Source organism: Podarcis filfolensis (genome assembly GCF_964270895.1).
Source record: "Podarcis filfolensis genome assembly, chromosome: 2".
Lineage (NCBI taxonomy): Eukaryota > Metazoa > Chordata > Lepidosauria > Squamata > Lacertidae > Podarcis > Podarcis filfolensis.
This window is the reverse complement of record NC_139605.1, coordinates 117,535,612-117,554,888: the sequence shown is the minus strand read 5'-3', so window position 1 is coordinate 117,554,888 and position 19,277 is coordinate 117,535,612. Positions and strand designations below refer to the sequence as shown.

The 19,277-nt window shown below is 44.3% G+C and overlaps 1 protein-coding gene across 1 annotated transcript; it reads right to left on the bottom strand.

Annotated features, from left to right (window-relative positions):
• Positions 1 to 323: 323 nt before the first annotated feature.
• On the bottom strand, positions 324 to 17,349 carry LETMD1 (LETM1 domain containing 1). The gene is made up of 9 exons (XM_083599519.1): positions 17,108 to 17,349; positions 11,700 to 11,851; positions 10,085 to 10,200; positions 6,959 to 7,041; positions 5,520 to 5,706; positions 3,410 to 3,511; positions 2,909 to 3,061; positions 1,949 to 2,045; positions 324 to 1,403 (listed from the first exon to the last, which is right to left on the bottom strand). Exons 1-9 carry the CDS (start codon positions 17,227 to 17,229, stop codon positions 1,330 to 1,332), a joined length of 1,086 nt encoding a protein of 361 aa, XP_083455645.1. The 5' UTR covers positions 17,230 to 17,349; the 3' UTR covers positions 324 to 1,329.
• Positions 17,350 to 19,277: the final 1,928 nt, after the last annotated feature.

Below are 19,277 nucleotides of genomic sequence, written 5' to 3'. Positions count from 1 at the left end.
GGTGAATAGCTTTGATCAGGGGTCACCAACCTACAGCCCGGGGGCCGGATAAGACCCGAGGGACTTGTTTAACCAGCCCGTGGCAACTGCCGCCACCCGCTCTTACCAGCGCGGGGACCCACTTCCGGGTCGGAGGAACACCAGAAATTGTGTGTGCATGTATGGCGCATGATCCCCCGCCCTCTGTGCGATCGTTGCTCAAGACACCGGCCCGAGGCAAGGAAAGCTTGGAGACCCTTGGCTTTATGATCCCAGCAGTCTGCCTGCCTAAGCTATTACCAAACTATAATATAGAAGACAAGCAGTGTTCTAAACAATCCAGGTAAAATGTGAGATTGTCCTTTATTAGCTATCTTTAACGAAACATTCACATCAGGTACAGCTGAACGTTCATTTACTTTTACGCACTTCTCATGCATTTTATAATGACTGACTCAATTACTAGTCTACCACACACAATTTATATACTATCTGGCCAGAATTCCAGCTTCTGGAGTGCAAGTCATGGCTTTTTTCTTTTTCCCCCACTTAGCTTTTAAGTATTGTGGCAGTAGTACTTAAGACTTGGAGGCACAGAAATGGATATTAAGTGCTTTGGGTAGAGATACTCCAATTAACTTGTGGAATTACCCTGTTGAATTCTTTAGGCTCTTACCACATCTGCCAACATGAAATGCACCTTCCATAATGCCCATGTGAGAGCACAGCTGTATCTTTCCTGCAGAAGAGCATGCCACTAGATTTCAAACAAAAGTTGCAGCTCTGAAAAACGGGGTCCTATATTCAAAGTCTTGCAGCACACTGCAAATGCCCAGCAAAAGGCACTGAGCTCCATGCAGCCTTGTTGATTGTAAAAATGAAGTTTAAAAGGGGGAGGGAAACAGCCTGGGAAAGTTCCTGACAGCTTTGTTACCCTTCCAAGTTACAAGGAAGTCAATACAGGCTAACGCCAATACCTTCTTCAGCAGATGTTTTTACAAGAGACTTAAGCGGTGAAAAGAAGTACGGAATCATGCTGGGCCCACGAGGACATTCTGGAGCCAGATCTAAACAGAAATATTGTGGTCTTCTACAGTACAGGCATTTTGTCCAGGGCCATACTGGCAATTCTCTTGTCTCCCTCTACGGCAGGAGGAGGAATATTCAGCATAATACAGTGTTTCCTCTACCTTCCTCTCAAGGCTAATAATTCAGTGGGAGATGCTTCTGCAGGGCTCCTGCTCGTTGTATTTTAGTATAAGCAAAACCCCTTATCTCCCTCTGCTTCAGCCAAGAGTCACTGTCGCAGCATCTCTTCAGAAGTGGTCCACCAGTGAGGGATGCCCTTAGTCAGCCCTTGGAAGAAGAAGGGAAGTTGATAGAAAGCAAGACCATGCCATGTGCCAAGAGAGAAGTCTCAGCGTCTGGAAAGAGAAAAGTATGCATTGCATTTGTGTCTATTTGCGATATGTGCCAACCCTTCATTGTAAACTCTCACAGGGCTCATAAAACAAGCCAGTGCTTCTAAACAGAACCAAATCATAGCTGAAAGTAACAGGATCTGTCACAGGAAAGTTTTTTAAAGAAAAGTTGTTTTTGCCTGGTATCAAGAGCTAATAAGTGTCTGCACCAGCCTAATCTTGGTGTTTGTGTTTAGACTGGTCCATAGCTGGGAGGGCATATTCCTCCATTGCAGGGAGTTGGACTAGATGATCCTCAGGGTCCCTTCCAACTCTATAATTCTATGATGCTGCCACTAAGAAGGCCCTGTTCTGAATTATTGCCTTCCAAACTTTGCTAGGTCATCTCCTTTGCAGCCAGGACAGTACAGGGGCAACAGGTACCTCTCTTCAGGTTAACACTGCAACATTAAGGATGGGTCAGAAGAGCAGCTGCTTCTAGTTGTGTGTGTGAGATTCCATAAGGGCTCTAAGGGAAGCCCCACGTGGCCAAATTCAGGCAGGCTTACCTTTCAGCGAACAGGAGAGTGTGAGCCAGTGAGCCAGCCACAGCCTGCATGCCAGTGGGCTGAGGTGAACAGAATTCAAGCCACGGGTATAACAAGCCTGCAGAGAAGAGAGGCATTATGTTGGATCAGAGAGACTTTCATTTGAAAAGCAACGGCTAAATGCAAGGACATTCACTGCTAAATTCTGACATTAAAAGCTGGGCTGGTGTGTGTGTTTTTTTAAGCCATTCAAGCTGTCCTCATTTGACATAAGACTGACATTACTATTTCTGAAAAGGGTGACAGTGTTACTGTGCAGTATAGCACAGCTTGTGGAATGTGGTCCACGACAGCTTTTAAGCCACAATAAATAGTCTTTTAAGGTTACCCTAAAGGTACGACGCAGGTGGCACTGTGGGTTAAACCACAGAGCCTAGGACTTGCCGATCAGAAGGTCGGCGGTTCGAATCCCCGTGACGGGGTGAGCTCCCGTTGCTCGGTCCCTGCTCCTGCCAACCTAGCAGTTCAAAAGCACGTCAAAGTGCAAGTAGATAAATAGGTACCACTCCGGTGGGAAGGTAAACGGCGTTTCCGTGCATTGCTCTGGTTCGCCAGAAGCGGCTTAGTCATGCTGGCTACATGACCCGGAAGCTGTACACCAGCTCCCTCAGCCAGTAAAGCGAGATGAGCGCCTCAACCCCAGAGTCGGTCATGACTGGACCTAATGGTCAGGGGTCCCTTTACCTTTAAAGGTACAACACAGCTCAGTCAGTAGAGCACAAGACTCCTGATCTCAGGTCATGGGTTTGAGCCCCACACCGGGCAAAAAGGTTCCTGCACTGCAGCGGGTTGGACTAGATGGCTCTCATGGTCCCAGCTATGATTCTAACCCTAGCATGTGAGAACTGGCACAGCCATGGTCAGTTCCTAGCCAGCAACGCTGCACCTCAGTTTGCTACAGTATACAAAACTTCATCTCACCGCTTGCACTTCCTCGTCGGTTAGCTGCCCCACACCCAGTTTCAGCATCGCTTGGTCCAGATGGTGCAGCTCTTTTATGTGGCTCTGCAAGCGGTATCTCAGGAAGAGAGATGGCAAGCGAGGAGTTAGGAACAAAACACGGCTTAGGACTTTCTGGGGGGAGAACAGAAGACGGTGGGATTAAACTGCACGATGGTAGTCAGCAAAGCTTTTCAGAGCTGCCCTGCTTCCCCAGATCAAAATATGGCTAACAGGAGGTTATGATCATTCCCCTCCAAAAAGGCAAGCACATAAGGCAGCATAGATCAGCAACAAATCATATGTAGTAGGTTTCAATTTAAGGAGAAGCAACTGTCTATTGCACCTTAAGGATTTATAGCTGGAAAGATTGATAGTCTTATTTTAAAAACTCAGTCAAAGCCTAGGGGTGCTGCAGTTGGTGGCAATGGATTTAGCCGGGTCGTCAGTATAATCCCATTTAATTTCTGGAATGGCACTTACCAGTTGCTGAACCCTGAGTTGCTGGATGCCAAAAAGATGTCCCACAAATAAGGTCCTCACAGCTGTAAGTTCTCTTACATCTGGGTGGCATCCTGCCTGCACCTTGAAGATTAAGATATATCATTGGTAGAAAGGAAAGGAAAGGAAAAAGGAAAGGAGAAAGGAAAGGGAAAGGGAAAGGGAAAGGGAAAGGAAAGGAAAGGAAAGGAAAGGAAAGGAAAGGAAAGGACCATACTGCTTTCCAAGAATAAAGGAGGATGGGAATCTTGTAAAAACCTGAAAACCAATCCTGCTATAACCTATAGCAGCTGAGCACATTTTAATTCCTGGAACAAATGAGAAGTTCCTATTTGCTGTAGTCATTACATCCTTCCCAAATAAGTTGTTGTTGTTGTTGTTGTTGTTGTTAATAATAATACCCCACCCATCCAGCTGGGTTGCCCCAGCCACCCTGGGTGGCTTCCAACACACATAAAAACATAATAAAACATCAAATATTTAAAACTTCCTGATACAGGGCTGCCTTCAGATGTGTTCTAAAAGTTGTATAGTTATTTATCTCCTTGGCATCTGGTTTGGAGAGGGCATTCCACTCCACTGTCGAGAAGGCCCTCTGCCTGGTTCCCTGTAGCTTCACTTTTTGCAGTGAGGGAACCACCGGCTGGGCCCTGAGAGGTGGACCTCAAGTAACTGGGCTGAATGATGGGGGTGGAGATGCTCCTTCAGGTATACAGAGCCAAGGCTGTTTAGGGCTTCAAAGGTCAGCACTAACCCTTAACAATGCTCTGCTTCACCATTACCATGAGGAAAGTTGCTATGCCATATCACCTAGTTGCATTAATGGGATAGGTGCAACAGAATTAACCTTTTTTCTTGTTAGATAGGCATTTCTTCGGCTTGGATGGAAAACTAGGCACACAGAGTATCTGACCAGTAAATACTTTATTAGGCCAACAAATTGACTGACTGACTGTATGCATGCAGATCAGGCCAAATTGAATTATATCCTCTTATCCTTTATACAACTCACTTTGCAATAGGTTTTCTAAAAGTTCAATCAGGTGGTTTCAAAACTAGACGGCTGCTGGCTGATGTGGAATTTGTTTGGTTGCCTTTAGGGTAGCTTTATACACACTAGCTGACAGTTGTATGCTATTTTTTTGACCTAAAATAGTGCTGACTGCCCAAGGGCTATTTGGGTTTTGTTTGGGGGTTTTTTGGTTATTTTGGGAGAAATGTATGATTAACTTAATCTTGGATTATCCTTTTTGAGCCACATTGTAGTGGATTTGGATTTGATATCCCGCTTTATCACTACCCAAAGGAGTCTTAAATCGGTAAACATTCTCCTTTCCCTTCTTCCCCCACAACAAACACTCTGAGGTGAGTGGGGCTGAGAGACTTCAGAGAAGTGTGACCAGCCCAAGGTCACCCAGCAGCTGCATGTGGAAGAGCAGGGAAGCGAACCCGGTTCACCAGATTACGAGTCTACCGCTCTTAACCACTACACCACACTGGCTCACGTGGTCATTTGTTACAAACAATAAAATCTGACTGAGCGGGGGGGGGGACCCTCCACCAGTGCAGCTAAGACCCACTGTTGTTTGGTTCCTCCCTTCCAAAAATTGTCCCATAAAGAATAATAAAGGCCTGAATTTACTTCTTTTTCTCGTCATCCTCTACTAAAATTGCAAGCCATTAATATAAACTGACAAGTACTCAAGAGTCCATTGCCAGAAAGCCACTACATAAGTGACAAATCAGTAGACACAAGTATCAGAGCATTCTTTTCCTTGCCAGCATCTGCTAAGCCAACAATACAGTCTGGTCTCTTACTTAAATGACTTTTCTATACATGTTCATATTCAGGTTAGGGTTGTTGTTTTTTATAAAAAATAAATAAATCTCTGGAATGACTTTAAAATCGTATAATTAAGGTTTCAGAAGCTTGCAGTGTGTTGCTCACATGACAACAGGAAAGTAGAATCTAAACATTATGAAGCTGGTAGTGATGGGCCAACTCTCAATATACAAAAGCCTTATTTCTGCAAAGCAAGACATGTCCAAAGACTGCCTCTCTATCAGCTGGGATTGGGTGGTAATTAGATACCTTTTTGCAGAGATCTAGCATCTGTTTCCGAAGCTGGGAATCAGCTAGCGAGCGAGAGAGGTTCATTAGACCATCAACCACTTCTGGGTATGCCTCCTTTCTCATATTGTGGTAGGTGTCCAGAAATTCAGCTTGTTGTTTGGAAGTCCAGAAGTGGCGTATCAAAAGTTGTCTTGGGAACAGATACCTTGGGAAGGAAAGATTGTCAAGAAGATATACATTTCGAAACCAAGATACAGCTTGTATCAAAGAACATTCAAATCTGGGCCACAGGAACCCAAATTCTGCATTTTGCAGCTTTTGCCTCTTTTCTACAAATTTGACTGCTGCTTCCACCCAAGACAAGGAGCAACCAGTTATGTGATGGCTGAAACCACAGCCCCCGACAAACAGAAACCCTACTGAACTTTGCTTCTGCAAGTTTAACCAGACCTTGTCCACAGACTTTCAAGTTACCTTCATTTATTTTAAAATGAAATATTTTAATTTTAAAAAAACCCAATGTTTTCAGAATGCCTAGTAGACCATTTTCTCCCTCATGAAATCTACCTGGCAACTTGAAATAATCTCCTGATGCCTTTCTCTAAATTCTTCTGCCTTCAAAAAAAAAACAGGCAATGCAGGATTTTAGAGCTACTTTTGTCAGTTGTGATATAATGTTTCTTGTTAAAGTTCACATTAAGATATTATTAAGCCTATACGGCAGGCATCCCCAAAATCGGCCCTCCAGATGTTTTGGGACTACAACTCCCATCATCCCTAGCTAACAGGACCAGTGGTCAGGGATGATGGGAATTGTACTCCCAAAACATCTGGAGGGCCGAGTTTGGGGATGCCTGCTATATGGCATGCTAGGCTGTGATCCGGGGCTGTTGAGAGCAAGCCTCAAACATAAATGATGTTATCTTTAACTGTTTTTAACTCCCAAGCTGAAAACACCTATTTGGAACAGACCAAGGAAGGGGTGGGGGAGCTGCTTAAAGGTGAACCCCCCCCCTTTAAAAAAAGTTCTGGGGAGTTTAAAGCAGTTCTGTTGGGAAGATAACAGAGATGGTAAATTTTCAGAAAAAATGTGGGAGGGTGCATGGTTGCTGCATGATGAATTGCCACCCAGAGAAATTCACCAAAAATAATCCCTTTAGACTGAGCCTACGCATGGGGAGAGAATATAATGTGGAGTTGTGACTAGGGAAGCAAAGGCTCAAAAGAGTCAGGGCTTGATCCCACCCCCAGTGGTTAATAAGATATGAATGTGCTTTTGCAGTCTATTTTGGTACCTGCTAAAACACACAGCTGTACTCTAACAAGCTCTTCATCAAAGAGCAGTGCAGGTAAGTGATGAGAGGGACAGAAAACCCCCACTACTGTTGCCAAGCATTCACCCTCTCACAGTTAAGCGCAAGGACCTTTCATCTGAAGAGGCGTACAGTTGTACTTACATGAGCAAAAGAACCAGGTAGTTGGCAAAGGGAGGAAGAGAAAGAATCCCAACTGGAATGGCCTTGATCAGATCTCTGCGAAACTTCAAAAATGCTTAGTCAGTAGAGCTGCCATGCACACACCCAAAACTACTGCAACTGTGAGGAAAATGCACATACAGGTGAAACTCAGAAAATTAGAATATCGTGGAAAACTCGCCTGGCGTGACCTGAACCCCATAGAGAATTTATGGGGCATTGCCAAGAGAAAGCTGAGAGACATGAGACCGAGCAATGCAGAAGAGCTGAAGGCTGCTATTGAAGCTTCCTGGTCTTCCATAACACATCAGCAGTGCCACAGGCTGATAGCATCCATGCCACGCCGCATTGAGGCAGTAATTGATGCAAAAGGGCCCAAACCAAGTACTGAGTACATATGCATGCTTCTACTTCTCAGAGGTCCAATATTGCTCTATTTGCAATCCTTGTTTTGCTGATTTCATTTAATATTCTAATTTTCTGAGATTGTTAATTTGTTCATCAGCTGTACGCTATAATATCCCAATTATAACAAAGGCTTGACATATCTCACTTTGCATGTTATGAGTCTATCTCATATATTAGTTTCACCTTTTAAGTTGAATTACTGAAATAAATGAACTTTTCCACGATATTCTAATTTTCCGAGTTTCACCTGTATAAAGGGACTGATGGAGCAGTGTCGTGCAAGGTACCACTGCAGCATACTCTGGCATTTTATATGCCCCAAGGCTGTGCCTATTTTTGTCTCTCGCAAACTTAGTAACTATGGATGCTATATCATGGGTAGGCAAACTAAGGCCTGGGGGCCAGATCTGGTCCAATCACCTTGTAAATCCGGCCTGCGAACGGTCCGGGAATCAGCGTGTTTTTACATGAATAAAATGTGTCCTTTTATTTAAAATGCATCTCTGGGGTATTTATGGGGCCTGCCTGGTGTTTTTACATGAGTAGAATGTGTGCTTTTATTTAAAATGCATCTCTGGGTTATTTGTGGGGCATAGGAATTCGTTGCTGTTTTTCAAAATATAGTCCGCCCCCCCCCCAAGGTCTGAGGGACAGTGGACCTGCCCCCTGCTGAAAAAGTTTGCTGACCCCTGTGCTATATGGATGCCATTTGGCAGCTTCTTATTAAAGTGGTAGCATTTTTTTTGCAGCGAGAAAACACTATTCATATGTGGTATCAGGTATGAGGCAAGCTAGAGACACGGCTGTGAAGGCACAACCAGGAACCTTAAAATGTGCTCCAGATTGTGCATTGGCAATGGAAAATAGGCTACAATTTTACTGCCCATCACCTGACTGGGATGGGAGAAAAATAGGTCTTCTATATGAAATAATTATGCTGCAGCCAACGGACAATGCCATGCAATAGTGTGTCTTTCTTTACACCTGCTTTTTCTATTGGTTATTTTCCATATGTGGACCTCCACACACACATCAGCAACACTTTATTGACCTGTGACCTACATCCAGTCCGCTATGTCTATATCTGTTATACAGCTGTCCATGGTGATGATGTTAGACTGACAACCTTTATGTAAATGTCACTTAGCTCCATGTTGCAACACAACACAACACATTGCGTTTGAAAAAGGAGAAAACCTCCCCTACCTCAGCTTTCCTTTGTTTGAATAAAAGTGTTTAGATGGAATCTTTCAAGAATAAGAACCCAAATTTCAGCCCTTCTTCTCTACACAGAAACATTTTTACTCTAACTCAGCCCAACAATATGATAAATGTTCAGGCAAGGAAGAAATAATCGGGTGAAGGTTGGCAGAAATCAAGCAGACTGTTTATTTGCTTTTGCTGAAGTACAGAAACCTCTTAATTAATCTACCCTAGATGCAGTAAATATTAGTCCACCTATTTGTATTAGTATAGTGGATCCTCACAAAAGTTGCATGTGGTTCTTGCTTATTGATTCAGAAGCTCTCAGTGTGTTTACATAGTGTAGTGGGACAGGGGAGACCTGGCTTCAAATTCCCCTTCCGCTCTTAAGTTTGTTGGGTGACCTTGGGGACTCTCTCTACAATGACACCCACACAGCACCTGTCTTTCTTAAAAGATGTGGTGATAGAAAGGGAGAGGGACCATGCATATTGCCCTATGCTCCTTGAAGGAAAGTCAGGATAAGATAAAAGGTAAAGGGACCCCTGACCATTAGGTCCAGTCATGACTGACTCTGGGGTTGTGGCGCTCATCTCGCTTTACTGGCCGAGGGAGCCGGCGTACAGCTTTTGGGTCATGTGGCCAGCAAGACTAAGCCGTTTCTGGTAAACCAGAGCAGCGCACTGAAACGCCGTTTACCTTCCCACTGGAGCGGTATCTATTTATCTACGTGCTTTGGAACTGCTAGGTTTGCAGGAGCTGGGACCGAGCAACAGGAGCTCACTTCGTCGCGGGGATTCGAACCACCAACCTTCTGATCGGCAAGTCCTAGGCTCTGTGGTTTAACCCACAGCGCCACCCGCGTAGGAGAAATAAATCCCAATTGATGGGTGGGGAGAAGGCAGGTAGTAGTTAGTTACTCTGTTACTGTGGATTTATTTCTGTATTCTTTCATGAAAAAACAAACCAATTCTATCTATGAAGTTATATTTTTCATCTGTACAAATTTTACAGTAATACCCTCCTGCAAAAAAAGAATTAAATCCAGAAAGCAAATGGAATGTGCAATTGTACATTCTGACCAGAGGATGGGTTGCTTTTTAGCAGACGGGGAGAGAGGCCAGCAAAATAACCCAGTGTTAACTCACAATTCATAAAGAGGAAACTGCAAGATTTGAGACAAGGGAGTAGTCATTCATTCTTGCCATTTCAGAATGAAACCGAGTTTAGAAAATCAACATCGCATCAAACAGAAGCAAACATGCTTCCAATGCAGGTATGTCCCCGAACTGAACATTTTTCTTGTCAACCCTACTTGATTATCTTGTGAAACTCCTCAGTGTACGAGATGGGAAGTTGCTAGACAGCTAGAGCATCTTAGGTGGGCCCCTCACATAGGAAGAAGGGCAGCTGCACAACAGTGGAAACTACCAAGTGTCGCTTGAAATCAGTTTGACTTGTTGACTATCATAGTTGCAGACAAAAGTAAAAGCCTACCTGTCTTAGTCTCTCCATCTCCCTGTATGGAAGTTGATGGAACTGGATCTTTCTATATGACATGTTTGCCTTTATTCTTCTTATTTCTTTCATTTCTGTAAAGAATATCCGAAATCCTGTGGAAAATACAGAAATATTTTCAGATCTGGAACTGTTCTCCCTGAATGTTCAACCTCACGCCAAAGTCCTTCCCAAGCCTTTTACCTAAGAATAGAGTATCACTGCATAAAGAACAGGGCTAGGGAAGCTCTGCCCCTCCAGATGCTGCTGAACTACAACACAGCTCCCAGCATGCATGGCAAGTGGCCACAGAAGATGGGCATTGTAGTTCAGCAAAATCTGGAGGACCAAGGATTCCCACAACTGGCATAAAGTAACACATACATGAATATTACGTCTCGGTCTCTCCCTTGCCTTGAATGACTTGAATGGTTCTTCTGACACTTCTTAATCCCATCCTCTTTGTAAAACTCCAGCCAGCTAAATTGTTTTCTTTGCTTTAATAGTGTCAGGACATTATAGGGAAAGCCCAAATGCCTTGGCTAGGTTAGGTTTTTCACAGCCTAACCTCTGTCTAAGGTCGCCATGAGGGTAAAAGGACATGTCCCTTCCACGCCATTCAGAGCTTCTCAGAAGCAGGAGATAATGGGATAATGTTTCCTAAGCTCTAAAACAGGTTTTGTCTTCTCTCTCTTGCGATGCCTCTTACACATGAGCTGCTAACACATTACTACTTCCTTCTCTCTAATCCTGCAGAATCCACTGCCTTCTTCTACAGAGGGTCTTAAATTCTTCTCGCTCCTGCCTTTCCTTACTACAGCTATAATTTTGTTAGATGTACACGGAACTGCCTTCACTCAGAATCTTAACATGTTATTCCCCACGCCAAAAATTACACCATGGACTGTTTTTTTTGCAGATTTTTTTTCCCAGCAGGAACAAGCAATGGAAAGCTACCATGCTCTCCTTTCTCATTCTGAGCTCTTCAGGCTGAAATGGAAATTTTTGTTCCAAACTCTAAACAAACACAATTCCTTTTGAATTCCAAACTCATAAGAATTATGCTTCGTAAGACTAGGGTTTACGAGAAGAAATAGGATAAAGCCATGGTTTGCAATCCTGGCATCACAAACCATAGTGTGTGTTTTTAAAAGCACAGTTCTCCAAAATTGGACCTCACGGGAAACCACAATTTATTTAAAATAAAAAAGGAAGCTTTCAATCTCCTATTTATTGGCTCGAAAAAGAACAAGACAGGAGGGTGTGTGAGCATGTGTGGTTTAGGCTTCCTGCAGCTTGTCCTCATAGCAGGACACCAGTTTCCCATTACACCTGAAATGGGTCTGTGCAAACACACAAACATGATGCTACAAATGTCATCTATTATTGATACAAGAACTTGTTTCTTCATTCTCATTGTTACATGAGCCTCCGCCATTCCTGTTGCAACACAAGAAACAGCACCCAGAAGATAAGGAGCCCCCACCTAGGGATGGGCTAGAAGTAAAGAAACTACTTTACACTGACAGATGCAAAAGCGATTTGTTCTTAAGGTATCACATTCCTCCCAGAATCATGAAACGTGCACAAAGGTGTTTTTTTAATGAAAACCCACCTTTCAAGAAGGTTGAATATAGCTGGTAGAAACGTGGGAATGTTCTTTCCAAAAACCTTTCATACTTCTCATTCAGGTATTTGACTTTTGAAACCAAAGCAGAGAGTGGTTTTTTGGAATTTGCGTTTGCAGAGAATTGGCACACTGGAGGTCTGAAACAAAGGAAAGTGAATGCAAGTCTTGCGTTCTATTGCCACGTATTTCAAGCCCTTTAGAATACAAAAAGGAAGTCACAACTACAATAGCTAATAAACGGGTATGTGGTGAGCAGCTGCACCTGACTGATGCACAGTCTAAGAGCTTAGCAATAAACTAGCCTGTTAAGACCACAATGCAAAAGATGGGGGGGGGGGGAAATCCATAGGCTATTTCAGGGATAAATGAAGGTGAGGTTATGTGCATAATTTTGTCCAATTGCTAATTTTGTCTAATTGCTACCAAAGTACACATTAACCTAGGGGTCATGTATTGTGGGGTTTACACCTATGAATAAGAATAGCAATAAATACCTTCTTAAACAGATGCTGTTCTTGATTAAAACATGAGACTATCATATTAAAAGTCGGCTGTCAGGAGAATAAAAATGAAACTTGTTTTCTGTAGGAAGACACACAAATGCAAAGGGCAAGTATATATTTTATAGTCTTGATTCCTGGAATTACATTATTGCAGGGAAGAATTTGCTTTTGTTTTATACATTAATATGTCTTGCAGTCACAAAATGCATACATGAAGTGCAGTTCTAGGTGCTCATTAAAATTTATCAATTAGGGCTGCCAAACGATTAAATAACTTTTAATTAACCGATTAATCAATTTAGACGGCTTATTAATCAACTACATTTTACCAAAGCATCAGAATAGTTCAAAATCAGAATGCCAAAAGGACACCATCAATTTCATAACCAGGGGCTTCACTCTATTTTCCTCCTAGTGAAAGAGTTCTACAAACTGAGGTTAAGGGCTGATTGGCAAGGCAACCTAAAATTTTGTCATTCTTTATTACAGCAGAAAATCAGAACCCAAACAGCAGCACTGAAAGATAAAAGGTGTGACATTTAGTCTGAACCCTACAAATAAAAGTTGCCCACCCTTGTTGATCTGCTAAAGCTTTACAGGACAATCTTAACCACGTCTACTTGGAAGGAAATCAATGGGGCTTTGTCTCAGAGGAAGACAATCCTATCCATTCTAGGTAAAGGTAAAGGGACCCCTGACCATTAGGTCCAGTCGTGACCGACTCTGGGGTTGCGGCGCTCATCTCGTTTTATTGGCCGAGGGAGCCCGCGTACAGCCAGCATGTGGCCAGCATGACTAAGCCGCTTCTGGCAAACCAGAGCAGCGCACGGAAACGCCGTTTACCTTCCCGCAGGAGCGGTACCTATTTATCTACTTGCACTTTGATGTGCTTTAGAACTGCTAGGTTGGCAGGAGCCTATCCATTCTACCTATCAATTAAACATAATTCATAGTCCCTCTCCTGATGCTAATCCATACAAACATCATATCTTTCTTTATATGGTCCTCCCATCAGATGTTAAGGACCTGACTTTTAGAAAACATCAGAAGGCAGCCTTGTATCAGGAGGTTTTTAATGTTTGAGGTCTTACTATGTTTTTACATGTACTGTAAGCCACCCAGAGTGGCTGGGGAAATAATAATAATAATAATAATAATAATAATAATAATAATAATGATGATGATGATGATGATGATGATGTATTGTTTTATGTATTTTTGTTGTAAACTGCTTTGATAATTCATATGAAATAGTGGTATACTGTAGAAATATTTTTATGCTGCCTGCCTGAGTCAACGTTACAGTGGCCAGTAAACATCTCAGATAAAGTGAAAGCAACATCACCTCCAGAATTAGAACACCCTGGGAGGTCTCGAGGGAGGTTACCATAGATGCCCTTCTGAATGTTGTGAAGGAACCATCCAAGGCAAGAAAATACACTTCTACCAAGCTCAGTTAGCCCAATAATAAATTATTAGTTTTCAATTTTGTGTGTTTGTGTGTGTAACCTGTGTCTTTAACTGCTACATAATCAACAGGAACTTATCTTACTCGGCATTCCTGAGTTCATGGCATATGAGCCATACCACAAAAAGTGGCTGCCCAAACCAAACCACCTTTCACTAACCAACTTGCAAAAAATACAGTAGGTTTCCATTTTAAGCGATCTTGGAAGGAAGAGCAGATATCACCCAGTTCAAATGTGGTCTTCCCAAAGCCAATCTGCAGGAACATTTTGAGCTGTTTTACACATGGTTCAGAAGGAGATGGTCTGCACGACTTCAAACCGCACATGGAGTACAGTTTTAAATCTAGGGCACAGTAGGGAGAAAGCAGGTTCACATACAGCCTCCTTGCTGAATTAAGATGAAGAAAAATTGTGCATTTTAAAAAATAGTATTCCTTCTTCCTGCTGTATGCAATAGTACCAGCCATTCTACAAGATTTTGCTGCATTAAAAGTGAAAATACATAAATCCAAGCATCTCTGCAAATAGATTAGTGTTGCATGGCGCTACCGTTACTTTGAACTGAAATGATTGGGCGTTTGTTTTGGTTTTTTAATGCAAGCAGTCTGTGTGCTCTCTAAAATGCATAGCAACCAGAATTGTGACAGGGATGGAGCAACTCCCCGGTGAGGAAATGTTACAACATTTGGGGCTTTTAAGTTAAGACAAAAGGTGAGCATAAAATTATACATGGCATGAAGAAAGTAGATAAGATGTTTTCCTCCTCTCGTTGTAACATTCAGTCAAAGAAGCTGAATGTTGGAAGATTCAAGACAGGCAAAAAAAAAAGTACTTCTTCACACAGCTGGAACTACGGAATTCACTTGCACAAGAGGCTGCAATAGCCACCAACCCAAATGGCTTTAAAAGAGGATTAGGACAAATTTATCTAGGGTAAAGCTGTCAGTGGCTACTAGTTAAAATGGTTATACTATATTCTGTCTCCACTGTCGGGATCAGTATGCCTTTGGATACCAGTTGTTGGAAATCGCAGGAGGGGAGTGCTGTTGCACTCAGAGTCTTGCTTTTGGGGTTCCCAAATGCGTCTGGCTGGCTGCTGTGTGAACAGGAAGCTGAGCCTTTAGCCTGATCCAGGAGGGCTCTTACGTTTTACATGGTGGAAAACTCAAGAACAGCTTACAGCCTGACAATGTTTCAGGTGGCAGGGGATTTTTCGTGCTCCCTCACGAAACTCTGGAGTGGGGTGACTAGGAAGAAGCAGGTGTCGTTTAGAATCCCGTATACCATAATGAGATACGACGACTCCTTGTTTTTGCCTCCCTGGAAACTGCCATGGTGCAATTGTTGCTTGTGTGCTTACTTGCTTCAGAGGTGCAAAATGTGTGGCCCTCCATATGCTGTTGAAGCACAGCTCCCCTCACCTCCCCCACCCCCAACGAACAACTGGCCACCATGGCTGGACCTCATGGGAATACAACATGGGAGGGGAGACACACCAGAAGGTTGGTAGCCTTTCTCAAACTTGCCCCTCCCCCCAGTCACTCCCCTCATCCCTAGCTAGCAGGACCAGCGGTCAAGGATAATGGGAGATGTAGTCCAGCAACCACTGAGGGAATAGCTCAGTTGGTAGAGCAGGAGACTCTTAACTCCAGGACTGCGGCTTTGGTCGAAAGATTCCCTCATCACAGTGGGTTGGAGCAGATCAGTGTTTCCCAAACTTGTGTCTCCAGACGTTTTTTGGACCACAACTCCCATCATCTCTTGCTATCAGGGCCAGTGGTGAGGGATGATGGGAACTGCATTCCAAAAACAGCTGGAGACCCAGGTTTTGTTGCTAGAAACAACTGAATCCCCTTGCTTCAAAAATAACTGACTGACTAGTGTCAATAATACTAACTGACCTGTGTCAATAATAATGGCTGGCCTGTGTTGTGGTACAGTGGTACCTCGGGTTAAGTACTTAATTCATTCCGGAGGTCCATTCTTAACCTGAAACTGTTCTTAACCTGAAGCACCACTTTAGCTAATGGGGCCTGACACGCCGCCACTACACGATTTCTGTTCTCATCCTGAGGCAAAGTTCTTAACCCGACGTACTATTTCTGGGTTAGCGGAGTCTGTAACCTGAAGCGTATGTAACCTGAAGCGTATGTAACCCAAGGTACAACTGTAATTCAGGGTTTCCCAAACTTGGGTTTCTAGCTGTTTTTGGACTACATCTCCCATCATCACTAGCTACCAAGACCAGTGGTTAGGGATGATAATAATAATAATAATAATTTATTATTTATACCCCACCCATCTGGCTGGGTTTTCCCAGCCACTCTGGGCAGCTTCCAACAAAATATTAAAATACAGTAGCCTGTCAAACATTAAAAACTTCCCTAAACAGGGCTGCCTTCAGATGTCTTCTAAAAGTCAGATAGTTGTTTATTTCTTTAACATCTGATGGGAGGGCGTCCACAGGTAAGGCCCTCTGCCTGGTTCCCTGTAAGTTGGCTTCTCACAGTGAGGGAACCGCCAAGACCCTCAGCGCTGGGAACTGTAGTCCAAAAACAAGACCCAAGTTTTGGAAATGTGGCCGCTGCGGTCCCTTCCAACTCTGCAATTTTAACACCCCCGGGGGCCAAAGGTTGAGAAAGGTTTTGAGCTTTTTCTGTTGTGCCTTGGGATCGGTATGCAAATTTAATACATGATAAGGAAATGGTGAAAGCAGCCACGAAATTAAAATATGCCTGCTTCTTGGGAGAAAAGCAATGACAAACCTAGACAGCAGCTTAAAAAGTAGAGACATCACCTTGCCAACAAAGATCCGTATAGTTAAAGCTATGATTTTCCCAGTAGTGATGTACGGAAGTGAGAGCTGGACCATAAAGAAGGCTTATCACTGAAGAATTGATGCTTTTGAATTCTGGTGCTGGAGGAGACTCTTGAGAGCCCCATGGACTGCAAGAAGATCAAACCTATCCATTCTGAAGGAAATCAGCCCTGAGTGCTCACTGGAAGGACAGATGCTGAAGCTGAGGATCCAATACTTTGGCCACCTCATGAGAAGAGAAGACTCCCTGGAAAAGACCCTGATGTTGAGAAAGATGGAGGGCACAAGGAGAAGGGGACGACAGAGGACGAGATGGTTGGACGGTGTTCTTGAAGCTACCAGCATGAGTTTGACCAAAGTGCGGGAGGCAACGGAAGACAAGAGTGCCTGGCGTGCTCTGGTCCAGGGGGTCACGAAGAGTCGGACACGACTAAACAACAACAAGGAAATGACAGCAGCTCACCTGGGGACACCGCCCCCCCCCCCGCTGGAGGTTGCAGGAACCTGCCCTGCCTTCCCCTGACCCCGCTGCAGGCGGGAGGGCGGCGCCCCCTGAGTCGGGGCTCTGCGCTCCCCCTTCCCGGCCCCCCCCCCAGGACTCACCTCAGCCCCGGCCACGGGGGAGGCTCCGCCGGGCGCAGAGCCAGGTAGAGCGAGGCGGCGGGCGCAGGGACTCCGCCGGCCCTGCAGCGCCCGCGCAGCACCAGCCGCAGCACCAGCGCCATCCTGCCAGGGCGCCTGAGGAGAAGCAGGAGGGCGCGGAAAGAGCGCGGAGGTCCGGGCAGGAAGCCAAGAAAGCGACGACGACCCCGGGAAACGGGCCACGTGATTACTACGGGCGGAAGGAGGCTCGGCGGAAGGAAAGCAAGCGGAACTCTCCTCCTTTCCCCGCCTCCTTAGGTACACGTGACCATAGGCGGAAATGGGTCGCACGGAAAGAGGAACTTCTTTCCCCTCTCCGGCGTGAGAACCTCGGGACCCGGATGTTGGGGCTTTTCTACGGGGGGGGGGGCGGTTTGCTTGGGCGTTTGGTTGAATGGGACTGAGCTCTAAGTTGGGAGTTTTGAGTTTCGCATACCCTCCAACAAATAGGGCGTCCCATTCCATAATGATATTTTTTACTGTTTCTAATAGAGATGGGAAGGTCTGGAAAAATTGGGGGGGGGACAAGTTTTTTTCCGTTTTTCCCCCAAAGCTTTTTTTCCCCGGGAAAATTGGGAGTGTGTGGAATATTCAAACTATATCAAACTGGGTTTTTAAAAAAAAAATTACGGGGGGGGCACGGCTTTGGGGAAAAACGGGAAAAAACCTGGTTTTTCGGGGGGGGGTTCCAGGCTTTCCCATATATAGTTTCTACCCCGTCCATCTGTCTGGGTTGCCCCAGCTACTCTGAGCAGCTTCCAGCATATACTGTATATACAGTGGTACCTCGGGTTAAGTACTTAATTCATTCTGGAGGTCCGTTCTTAACCTGAAACTGTTCTTAACCCGAAGCACCACTTTAGCTAATAGGGCCTCTTGCTGCCGCTGCGCCCCCGAAGCACAATTTCTGTTCTCATCCTGAAGCAAAGTTCTTAACCCGAGGTACTATTTCTGGGTTAGCGAAGTCTGTAACTTGGAGTGTATGTAACCCAAGGTACCACTGTATAATGACATAATAAATCATATACAAGGTTGCCTTCAGAAGTCTTCCAATCAACTTGGCTTGGGGGGGGGGTCACATAACTCCATACCCTCCCAACATTTCTCTGATGAAAATAGGCGTGTTATAAGGAAAAGCGGGACATTCTGGGATCAAATCCAAAACTGGGGTGGCTTCTGTAAATCAGCTATGTCCCTGGAAAATAGGGACTTGGAGGGTCTGGAATGGTAGGGTTGGGCAGGGGTCCAATCGCTTGCATTGCAGGAATGGGTGGGGGTCGGGCAGCTGTGGGCCTCCAGGCGTGGCTGGACCACCACAGTTCCCAGATTCACTTGCATAACTGAATTATTTCAAGGGGAATCAGGGCTTGGTGGATATAAACCACAGTACTAATTTGATTTCTCTTGGTGGTTGCATGTATGACTATAGCCACACTCTGGAAGGACTTAAAAGGTGAATGCCTGGGTACAAGAGAGTATGGCATATTGCCCTTACAGCAGAATTTTCTCACCAGTTAAGGCCAGCAACAGGAACAAAGATAACTGTGGGAGAATAGTGGAACTTCATTTCATTTCAAAACGCTCCAGAAATCCAAACACCAGTTCCAAAGGTTTAACCAACTTGTAGATCCTTTAAGAACATGTTTTACAGATGCACACTGATATTAGTCGTGGTGTATGTATGTACAGGAATATAATGTATTTTTGAGGTCTCTAAGGAAATGAAAGATAAAAACAACAACAATAATAAAGTGATTGGAAATACAAAGAAAACTAAAAGCAGAGGAAAAGACTAAAACAAGTGGGGAACCTGCAGTCCTCCACATATTACAGGAATACACGTCCCCTCATCCTTGACCATTAGCCATGCTGGTTGGGGCTGATGGGAGTTAGTGGACCACTATCAACATTTTTAGAGTATCAGGCCCTCTATCCGTGAGCTAAAATGTTTGTTAAAAATCTGAAAAGTGCAAGTGAACAGGTAGGTCTTCATTTGGCACCCACCTCAATGTCACCAATGTACCTCTTGGCATAAGGGGAAGGTACTGCACAAATGGGGCACTGGCACAGAGAATGCTGTATCCTGTACCATCAAATGTATACTTGTTAACTTCTTGAAAAGTGCCCCGGG